The sequence below is a fragment of the Scylla paramamosain genome, chromosome 7 (assembly GCF_035594125.1).
Source record: "Scylla paramamosain isolate STU-SP2022 chromosome 7, ASM3559412v1, whole genome shotgun sequence".
Classification (NCBI taxonomy): Eukaryota; Metazoa; Arthropoda; class Malacostraca; order Decapoda; family Portunidae; genus Scylla; species Scylla paramamosain.
This window is the reverse complement of record NC_087157.1, coordinates 28,410,616-28,420,615: the sequence shown is the minus strand read 5'-3', so window position 1 is coordinate 28,420,615 and position 10,000 is coordinate 28,410,616. Positions and strand designations below refer to the sequence as shown.

Here is a 10,000-nt window from a genome sequence, read left to right as displayed (position 1 = left end):
AGAGCTTCTTCTGGGTCCATCATCAGCTCACCGTTCGCTTCGACGCCGAGCGTCTGTCTAACTACTTGGACCCCGTCAACGAACTCCACTGGGACGACATGATCTACGAGGGCTTCGCTCCCCACACTATGTACAAGTACGGTGGCTACTTCCCCTCACGACCAGACAAAGTGCACTTTGAAGACGTCGACGGTGTAGCGCGTGTGCGCGACATGTTGATCCTGGAAAGCCGCATCAGGGATGCCATCGCTCACGGCTATTTTACCGGCAAGGACGGGTCTGTCATCAGCATCAGAGACTCTCATGGCATCGACGTACTTGGTGACGTGATTGAGTCCTCCACTTACAGCCCCAACCCCGAGTATTACGGCTCCCTGCACAACACCGCTCATGTCATGCTTGGCCGCCAGGGTGACCCTCACGGCAAGTTTGCCCTCCCTCCCGGTGTCCTGGAGCACTTCGAGACCGCCACGCGCGACCCTGCTTTCTTCCGCCTCCACAAGTACATGGACAATATCTTCAGAGAACACAAAGACAGTCTTCCACCCTACACCAAGGAGGAACTCGAATTCCCTGGAGTCACCGTTGACAGCGTGTCCTTGAGCAACCGCCTTGAGACTTACTTCGAGGACTTCGAGTATAGTCTTATCAACGCCGTCGACGACACCACTGACATCGAAGACGTACCTATTAGTACTATTGTTTCTCGTCTGGCACACAAAGATTTCACCGCTACAGGTGTCATCACCAACAGTAACCCCACTGAGGTGATGGCCACTGTGCGTATCTTCGCCTGGCCAAAATATGACAACAACCACGTTGAGTTCTCTTTCAACGACGGACGCTGGAACGCCATTGAATTTGACAAGTTCTGGGTTAAGTGTGAGTATTCGCAGGCACCTACCATTTACTTATTAATGTGTTCTTGATATGTCAGTAGATGAATCACTGATTGCCTAAAATCACTGGACGATAATCCAATGCCATGATGCAGATTATATCTAGCTCTCTCTTCCCACAGTGGCTCCTGGACAGAACTCCATCACACGCTCCAGTAAGGACTCTTCAGTCACAGTTCCTGATGTGCCCAGCTTCCAGACTCTCATCGACAAGGCTAATGAAGCCCTGAGCTCCGGCTCAGATCTCAACCTCGATGAGTACGTTAGCGGCCTTGGACTACCCAACAGATTCCTCCTTTCTAAGGGCAAGTCTGAGGGTATGACCTTCCATTTGGTGGTGTTTGTCTCCGATGGCTCTAAGGACATGGCTGTTGAGGGACTGCATGAGTCCACTTCCTTCAACCACTACGGTTGCCACGATGGCACATACCCTGACAAGCGCTCTCATGGCTATCCGCTGGACCGCCGCGTTGACGATGAACGCATTATAACTAGCCTCGGCAACTTCAAGGCCATGGACGTTGAGGTGTACCATGTAGAAAAGGAGGAGTAAACGGCGCCTTGTTCAACACACACACACACACACACACACACACACACACACACACACACACACACACACACATGTGCGCGCGCACATTGTCTTCATTGGACCTGCGCAAGAAAATAATAATAAAATATATATATATATATATACACTTTTTTTTTCAGTAATATCCCTCAGCTTTGAAGTACAAACCAAAAGTTTTGTGTTCCACATCACAATGTCTTAAGGATTTCGTGTATATTGGTGACCAGCAGAAACACCCATCGTTGATTAGGCTGAGGAATACTTATATTCAAATATTTATAATGTATTGCACAAAATATATTACAGACTATATTTGATGCAAACTCATGCAAAAGCAAAGGATAAATTAAAGCATATCAACTGGCCTAAGTATAATTTTGCTAACTTTACACAAATACTTATTATTTTCAATTAGAATTTAGGTAATGTAAACAGTACATTCGTTATCTTTTTATCATTGGCTGGGGAATTTATTTCTTTTGTGCTGATTTCTTGCTTTCTGCAGTAAGCTTATACTCTTTAGTACTATTTTTTTTCTTTCTAATTCAAATGCATGCTGATTCCAGCAGAAGGAACTTTTCATTTGGGAATGTGGGGAACCTTGAAAAATTAGGGGACTATATTTTGGTCTGAAAAAATAATTTCACAAGTGTATTTTACTTGTCTGTAGCTGTCCAAGTGCCAAATTTGACTTGAACCCGTTACATTTCAACTTTGCTTGGAGCTCAAAGCCTCCTGTAATTCTTAAAGGATGTCCAAAACCTTCCTTTATCATTTAAAAGGTACTCAATGTCTCCCATATCTCCTAAAGGGTGCGTTGCGGCGAGTAGTACGTAAATAGTGTAAACCCACACTTAGCTTCCAAAGGGAATGTTGTAACGAGTTTTTTAATATTGTAGTTGGTTTACATACGATTTAATCTTGAATTGGTCTTCAGGTGTCTCGTGGAATTTTTTTTATATGCAGCAGAGATACACACACACACACACACACACACACACATATATATATATATATATATATATATATATATATATATATATATATATATATATATATATATATATATATATATATATATATATATATATATATATATATGCGGGAGGAGGCAGTACGCTCCTGCGAAATTATTATTAGCTTCTTTTTTTTTTCTTGTAGGAAGGACACTGGCCAAGGGCAAAAAAAATCCAATAAAAAAAAAAAGCCCACTTAGATGCCAGTCCCAGAAAATGGTTCAAAGCGGTAGTCAAAAATTGAAGGATAAGTGTCTTGAAACTTCCCTCTTGAAGGAGTTCAAGTCATAGGAAGGTGGAAATACAGAAGCAGGGAGGGAATTCTAGATTTACCAGAGAAAGGGATGAAGATTGAGAATACTGCTTAACTCTTGCATTAGAGAGGTGGACAGAATAGGGGTAAGAGAAAGAAGACTTGTGCAGCGAGGCCGCGGGAGGAGGGGAGGCATGCAGTTAGCAAGATCAGAAGAGCAGTTAGCATGAAAATAGTAGTAGAAGACAACTAGAGATGCAACACTGCGGCGATGAGAGAGAGGCTGAAGGCAGTCGGTTAGAGGAAAGGAGTTGATGAGACGAAAAGCTTTTGATTCCACCCTGTCTAGAAGAGCAGTATGAGTGGAAACCCCCCAGACATGTGAAGCATACTCCATACATGGACGGATAAGGCCCTTGTACAGAGTTAGCAGCTGAGGGGGTGAGAAAAACTGGCTGATACGTCTCAGAACGCCTAACTTCATAGAAGCTGTTTTAACTAGAGATGAGATGTGAAGTTTCCAGTTCAGATTATAAGTAAAGGACAGACCGAGGATGTTCAGTGTAGAAGAGGGAGACAGTTGAGTGTCATTGAAGAAGAGGGGATAGTTGTCTTGAAGGTTGTGTCGAGTTGCTAGATGGAGGAATTGAGTTTTTGAGGCATTGAACAATACCAAGTTTGGTCTGCTCCAATCAGAAATTTTAGAAAGATCAGAAGTCAGGCATTATGTGGCTTCCCTGCATGAAATGTTTACTTCCTGAAGTGTTGGACGTCTATGAAAAGACGTGGAAAAGTGCAGGGTGGTATCATCAGCGTAGGACAAGAAGTTTGGTTTAGAAGATCATTGATGAATAATAAGAAGAGAGTGGGTGACAGGACAAAACTCTGAGGAATACCACCGTTAATAGATCTAGGAGAAGAGCAGTGACCATCTACCACAGCAGCAATAGAACGGTCAGAAAGGAAACTTGAGATACAGAGTTACAGAGATATAGAGAAGTTACAGAGAGAAGGATAGAAGCCGTAGGAGGGTAGTTTGAAAATCAAAGCTTTTTGTCAGACTCTATCAACAGCTTTTGATGTATCCAAGGCAACAGCAAAAGTTTCACCAAAATCTCTAAAAGAGGATGACCAAGACTCAGTAAGGAAAGCCAGAAGATCACCAGTAGAGCGGCCTTAACGGAATCCATACCGGCGATCAGATAGAAGATTGTGAAGTGATAAATGTTTAGGAATCTTCCTGTTGAGGATAGATACAAAAACTTTAGATAGGTAGGAAATTAAATCAATAGGACGGTAGTTTGAGGGATTAGAAAGGTCAACTTTTTAGGAACACGCTGAATGTAGGCAAACCTCCAGCAAGAATGAAAGGTAGATGTTGACATACATCACCTCTGTTATACGCTCGGCACACAAAGACTTCTGACACAGAAGTAGTAGTCATTCCAAGGAAAATCAGCAAAATGCCTCCTCAGGTCCTCCCAACTAGCAGAAGCAAAACTGACACAGAAGTAGTAGTCATTCCAAGGAAAATCAGCAAAATGCCTCCTCAGGTCCTCCCAACTAGCAGAAGCAAAACGCCAGAGGCACCTTCGCATAGAGGGATCCTGAGGAGTGATTGGAGCGATAGGACACAGCCATGAAATTGTGATCGGAAGAGCCCAACAGAGAAGAGAGGGTGACAGCATAAGCAGAAGGATTAGAGTCAGGAAAAAGGTCAAGAATGTTGGGCATAATTCCAAGACGGTCAGGAATACGAGTAGGGTGTTGCACCAATTCCTCTAGGTCGTGGAGGATAGCAAAGTTGGAGGTTAGTTCACCAGGATAGTCAATGAAGGGAGAGGAAAGCCAAAGTTGATAGTGAATATTAAAGTAAAAAAGAATGGAGATCTCTGCAAAAGAGAAGAGAGCCAGAATGTGCTCCACTTCGGAAGTTAAGTAGTCAAAGAATTTCTTATAGTCAGAGGAGTTAGGTGAGAGGTATACAACACAGATAAATTTAGTTTGAGAAACTCTGTAGTCGTAGCCAGATAATGGAAAACTAGGAAGATTCAAGAGCGTGGTCACGAAAGCAGGTTAAGTCGTTGCCAACATAAACGCAACATCCAGCTTTGGATTGAAAATGAAGATAGAGTAAGTAAGAGGGAACAGAAAAGGGGCTACTGTCAGTTGCCTCAGACACCTGTGTTTCAGTGAGGAAAAGATGAGGCTTAGAAGAGGAGAGGTGGTGTTCTACAGATTGGAAATTAGATCTTAGACTGTAAATGTTGTAGAAGTTAATGAAGAAAAAATTGAGGGGGTCGTTATTAGAAGAGCAGTCCGACCTGGAGACACCGAGGCTGGTGTAGGAGTCGCCATGATAATTTTGAATTTTTGAGTGAAGGGTGTGTGTGTTAATAGATGCTTGAAGTTTTGTGTGGAGGAAGTGAGTTGTCTTTAGAGGGCAGGCTGTGACTGCCCCCTTGTGTTGTGAGACACAAACGTTCAGTGAGGTCACAGCTTGGTTTAATAAGCTCACAGCACCTTCCGATCCAGTGCTTTAGACCTCCCTGTGAGTATTTATCGTTTCGGCAGGTGCATACAAAAGGGCAGTCACAGCTTGCCTTCTAAAGACAGCTCTCTTCCTTCACACAAAACTACATGCTTCTAATTACACACACACACACACACACACACACACACACACACACACACTTCACTCTAAGTTCAAAATTTTCATGGTGACTCCTAAACCATCCTCGGAGTTCCCATCTGGGGAGGGGACCATAAATATCCCCAGGTCGGACTACTATTTTGGTATCGATCCTAAGTATCTTGACACCTCCCTCAACTTTTTCTTCATTAATTTCTGCAACATGCACAGTCTTAGATCTAATTTTCAATCTGTAGGACACCACCTCTCTTTTACTAAACTTCATCTTCTTTTACTCACTGAAACACAGGTGTCTAAGCCAACTGACAGTAACCCCTTTTCTGTCCCCTCTTATTTTCTCCATCCAGATTTTCAATCCAAAGCTGAATATTGAGTATATGTGCGCAACGACATAACCTGCTTTCGTGCCCACATTCTTGAATCTTACAAGTTTTTCACCATTTGGCTACGACTAGAGTCACTCTCAAACTAAATTTATCTGTGCTGTATACCTCTCACCTAACTCCTCTGACTATAAGAAATTCTTTGGCTACTTAATTTCCAAAGTGGTGCACATTCTGACTCTTCCCTATGACTCTCTATTCTTGGAGACTTCAATTTTCACCACCAGCTTTGGGTTTCCTCTCCCTTCGCTGACCATCCTGGTGAACTAGCTATTGCCTTTGCTATCCTCCACGATCTAGAGCAACTGCTGCATCACCCTACTCGTTATTATGGACGTCTTGGAGATACACCCAACATTTTTTACCTTTTCCTAACCTCTGATCCTTCTGCTTATACTGTTACCCTATCCGTTACCCCTCCGTTGGTCTCCTCTGATCACAATCTCACATCTGTATCTTGTCCTATCGGTCCAACACCTCCTCAGGATCTCCAAAGCAGAGATGCCTCTGGCGTTTTGCCTTTGCTAATTGGGGAGACCCGAGGAGGTATTTTGCTGATTTTCCTTGGAATGATTACTACTTCCATGTTAGAGACCCGTCTCTGTCTGCTGAGCGTATAAAAGAGGTGATAGTGCCTGGCATGGAGGCGTACATTCCTCACTCTTTTTCTCGACCTAAACCTGCTAAAACCTCTTTTATTAATAGAAAGTGTCAAAATCTTTCAAGATCTGACTTCCCTCGTGATTTCTGGCACCTAGCCAAAAACGTCTCCAATGATTTTACCTCTTCATCTTCCCCTCTTTTTTTTTTTCAACCAGATGGCACCACTGCCATCTCATCCATCTTAGTCTAAAGCTGAACTCTTCGCTTAAACCTTTGCTAAAAACTCTACCCTGGATGATTCAGGGCTTGTTCTTCCCTCTTCTCCACCCTCTGACTACTTTATACTACCTATTAAAATCCTTCGCCCTTGCTGACCTAAACCTTTGGAACGCTTATGGACTTGATGGGGTCCCTCCTATTGTTTTTCCGAAACTGTGCCTCCCTGCTTGCACCTTGCCTAGTCAAAATCTTTCAACTCTATCAACATCTACCTTTTCTGCTTACTGGAAGTTTGCCTACTTTCAGCCTGTTCCTAAAAAGAGTGATCGTTCTAATCCCTCAAACTACCGTCCTGTTGCTTTATTTATTTATTTATTTATTTATTTATTTGCTTATTTAAAGTTTTTCAGTCTATTTTCAACGGGAAGGTTCTTAAACATTTATCACTTTATAACATTCTATCTGATCGCCAGTATGGGTTCCGTCAAAGCCGTTCTACTTACACTCATACCCATCTTCTAGACAGAGTGGAATCAAAAGGTTTTCGTCTCATCAGCTACTCTCCTCTAACTGAGTGTCTTCAGCCTCTTTCTCATCGCCGCAATGTTGCATCTCTTTCTGTCTTCTATCGGTATTTTCATGCTAACTGCTCTTCTGATTTTGCTAACTGCATACCTGCCTTACTCCCGCGGTCTCGCTCCACAAGACTTTCTTCTTTCTCTCACCCCTATTCTGTCCATCTCTCTAGTGCAAGAGTTAACCAGTATTCTCAGTCATTCATCCCTTTTTCTGGTAAACTCTGGAATTCCCTGACTGCTTCTGTATTTTCATCTTCCTGTGACTTGAACTCTTTCTTGAGAGAGGTTTCAAGACACTTATCCTTCAATTTTTGACTACCGCTTTGGAACCTATTCGTGGACCAGTATGTCAGTGGGTCTTTTTTTTTTTTTTTTTTGTTGCCCTTGACCGGTGCCCCTCCTGTATAATATATATATATATATATATATATATATATATATATATATATATATATATATATATATATATATATATATATATATATATATATATATCGGTAAAACTATTTCCTACTAAAGATGTAAAATGTTGAACAAAGGTTGCCTTGATTGACAATACTCTATCATAATCAATGTGGAATACTTACGAGCATACTCATATTTTACCCGTCTTGTAAAGCGAGTTATTTTACTTCCTCTCCATGGCATCCTCATCTTGAGGAGGGATAATAGAGGGTTAGTGAAATTATGAGGAATCATACTCCACATACAAATGTAGTTTTTATGTAGTGTAGTAGAGCGCTTGCGTTTTATATTTGGCAACTTTCTTTTCGTGCATGTATACATCAGAATGTATAAAGGATAATTCGGGAGCGCTATTAAACTGCATAGGAAACTAACGAAATGCTAAAAGAAAAAAATAGATAAATATATAGTGTGATAATTCCAATAAGACGGTGATCTGCAATTTCAGAAATCTCTCTTCAGAGAGTTCTAGTCATAAGAACATAAGAATATAAGAAATAGGGGAAGTTGCAAGAAGCCACGAGGTTTACACGTGGCAGTCACTGTATGAAATATACCTACCTATTTCCACCTATCATCCCCATCCTTTAACCCGTCTAATCTTCTCTTAAAGCTCTCTATTGTGTTAGCCCTTACAACATGATTACTGAGTCCGTTCCATTCATCTACCACTCTGTTTGAGGACCAGTTTTTTCCTATCTCTTTCTTAAACCTAAATTTTTCAAGCTTGAACCCGTTATTTCTTGTTCTGTCCTGGTTGCTGATCCTAAGAATTTTGCTTATGTCCCCTTTATTATAACCCTTATACCACTTAAAGACTTCTATTAGTCCCCTCTTAACCTACGTCTCTCTAAAGAATGTAAACTTAACAGCTTAAATCTCGCCTCTTAAGAAATACTCATCATCTCCTGATCAGCGAGGAAAAGAAGTGTTCCAGAGTTTGCCAATGAAAAAGAAGAAAGCTTGCACCGAATCAATAAGATGAACAGAACACTAGTGAGAGAGAATGAGAGGTCGTTAGGGTTTTCACTTAGTAAAGTATAGGAAGAACACCAATTGTAAGAATAATGATAGAAGGTAGCAAAATGTATAGGGCTATCGCTGAATGTAAAATAGTAGTGTGTATATATATATATATATATATATATATATATATATATATATATATATATATATATATATATATATATATATATATATATATATATATATATATATATATATATGAGACACGTGTCAAGTTAGACTAACTTTGGTGGTGAGGTTTATTGTTGCAACGTTTCGCCGTATGACTGACAACATTTTCAAGCTAAAACATAAAAGATATAATGTAACATAAAAGAAATATATAATACGTAAAAACGAATAAAAAACGTTTATAAAATGTAACAACGGATAAAACGTGTAATAGATAGAAAAAATTTTACAATTTATCCATTGTTACATTTTTTCTTTTTAACATATTATATTATAGCTCCGTTTTTTTTTTTTTTTTTTTTTTTTTTTATGTTTCAGCTTGAAAATGCTGTCACCCATAAGGCGAAACGTTGCAATAATAAACCTCACTCCGCCAAAGTTGGTCAACTCGACACCTGCGTTGTCCATAGACGTCTTTCTACACGACGGAATATATATATATATATATATATATATATATATATATATATATATATATATATATATATATATATATATATATATATATATATATATATATATATATATGGTAGCAATGATACTAATGATAATAGTGTTACACTACCAGTAGCAACAACAGCAACGCGCACTCGTGGGTGTGCGTGTGTGTATGCGTGCATCTGTTATTCTGTGTGTTTGATGGTTGCCGGCGTCTTACGAAGGATATTTCTCCCATGCAAGAACGTCTTGTATATTATAGTAGATTCCTCCATGAAATCATCTCATGATGATTTTTTTTTTTTTTTTCTAGGAAAGGAACTGTTTCTTAGCGTTATCTGCTCGACGACAGCGGAGGGCTGTTGCCGTGCCGCTTATCGCCGAGTGTTGACCGCGGTGAAGCGTCTTGACCCTTGTGGTAAGAGATAAGGGGACCAAGGGGGCGAGGACGAAGATATGGAAGAGAGAGGGACAAACTATTTGAAGTGTCCCTCTTTTTTTCTTTGATGGCGCTAAAGTGTTTGGCTTCGATGACAGTTAAAAGGAGGAGGAGGGGGTGGAGGAGGAGAAGGAAGTGGAGGAGGAGGAGAGGTGGTAGAGTGGAACAAGCAGGAAGAGGAAAAGGAAAGGGTTACTGAACGAGATAAGAAAGTTGACGTAGAATCCGCACTTAGATGCCTTGTCAGTAAATTGAAATTAATAATCTCTTTATTAACAAACTGATG

The 10,000-nt window shown here is 40.6% G+C and overlaps 1 protein-coding gene across 1 annotated transcript in view; it reads left to right on the top strand.

Annotated features, from left to right (window-relative positions):
* LOC135101799 (hemocyanin subunit-like) overlaps positions 1-1,593 on the top strand; it is a 2,690-nt gene extending 1,097 nt beyond the window's left edge. The window contains exons 2-3 of the mRNA XM_064006093.1: positions 1-882; positions 1,022-1,593. The exon at positions 1-882 is cut by the window's left edge and continues 639 nt beyond it. Of these exons, the coding sequence (XP_063862163.1) occupies positions 1-882; positions 1,022-1,452 (1,313 nt within the window). The 3' untranslated portion in view covers positions 1,453-1,593. The remainder of the gene's footprint in view (positions 883-1,021) is intronic.
* Positions 1,594-10,000: the final 8,407 nt, after the last annotated feature.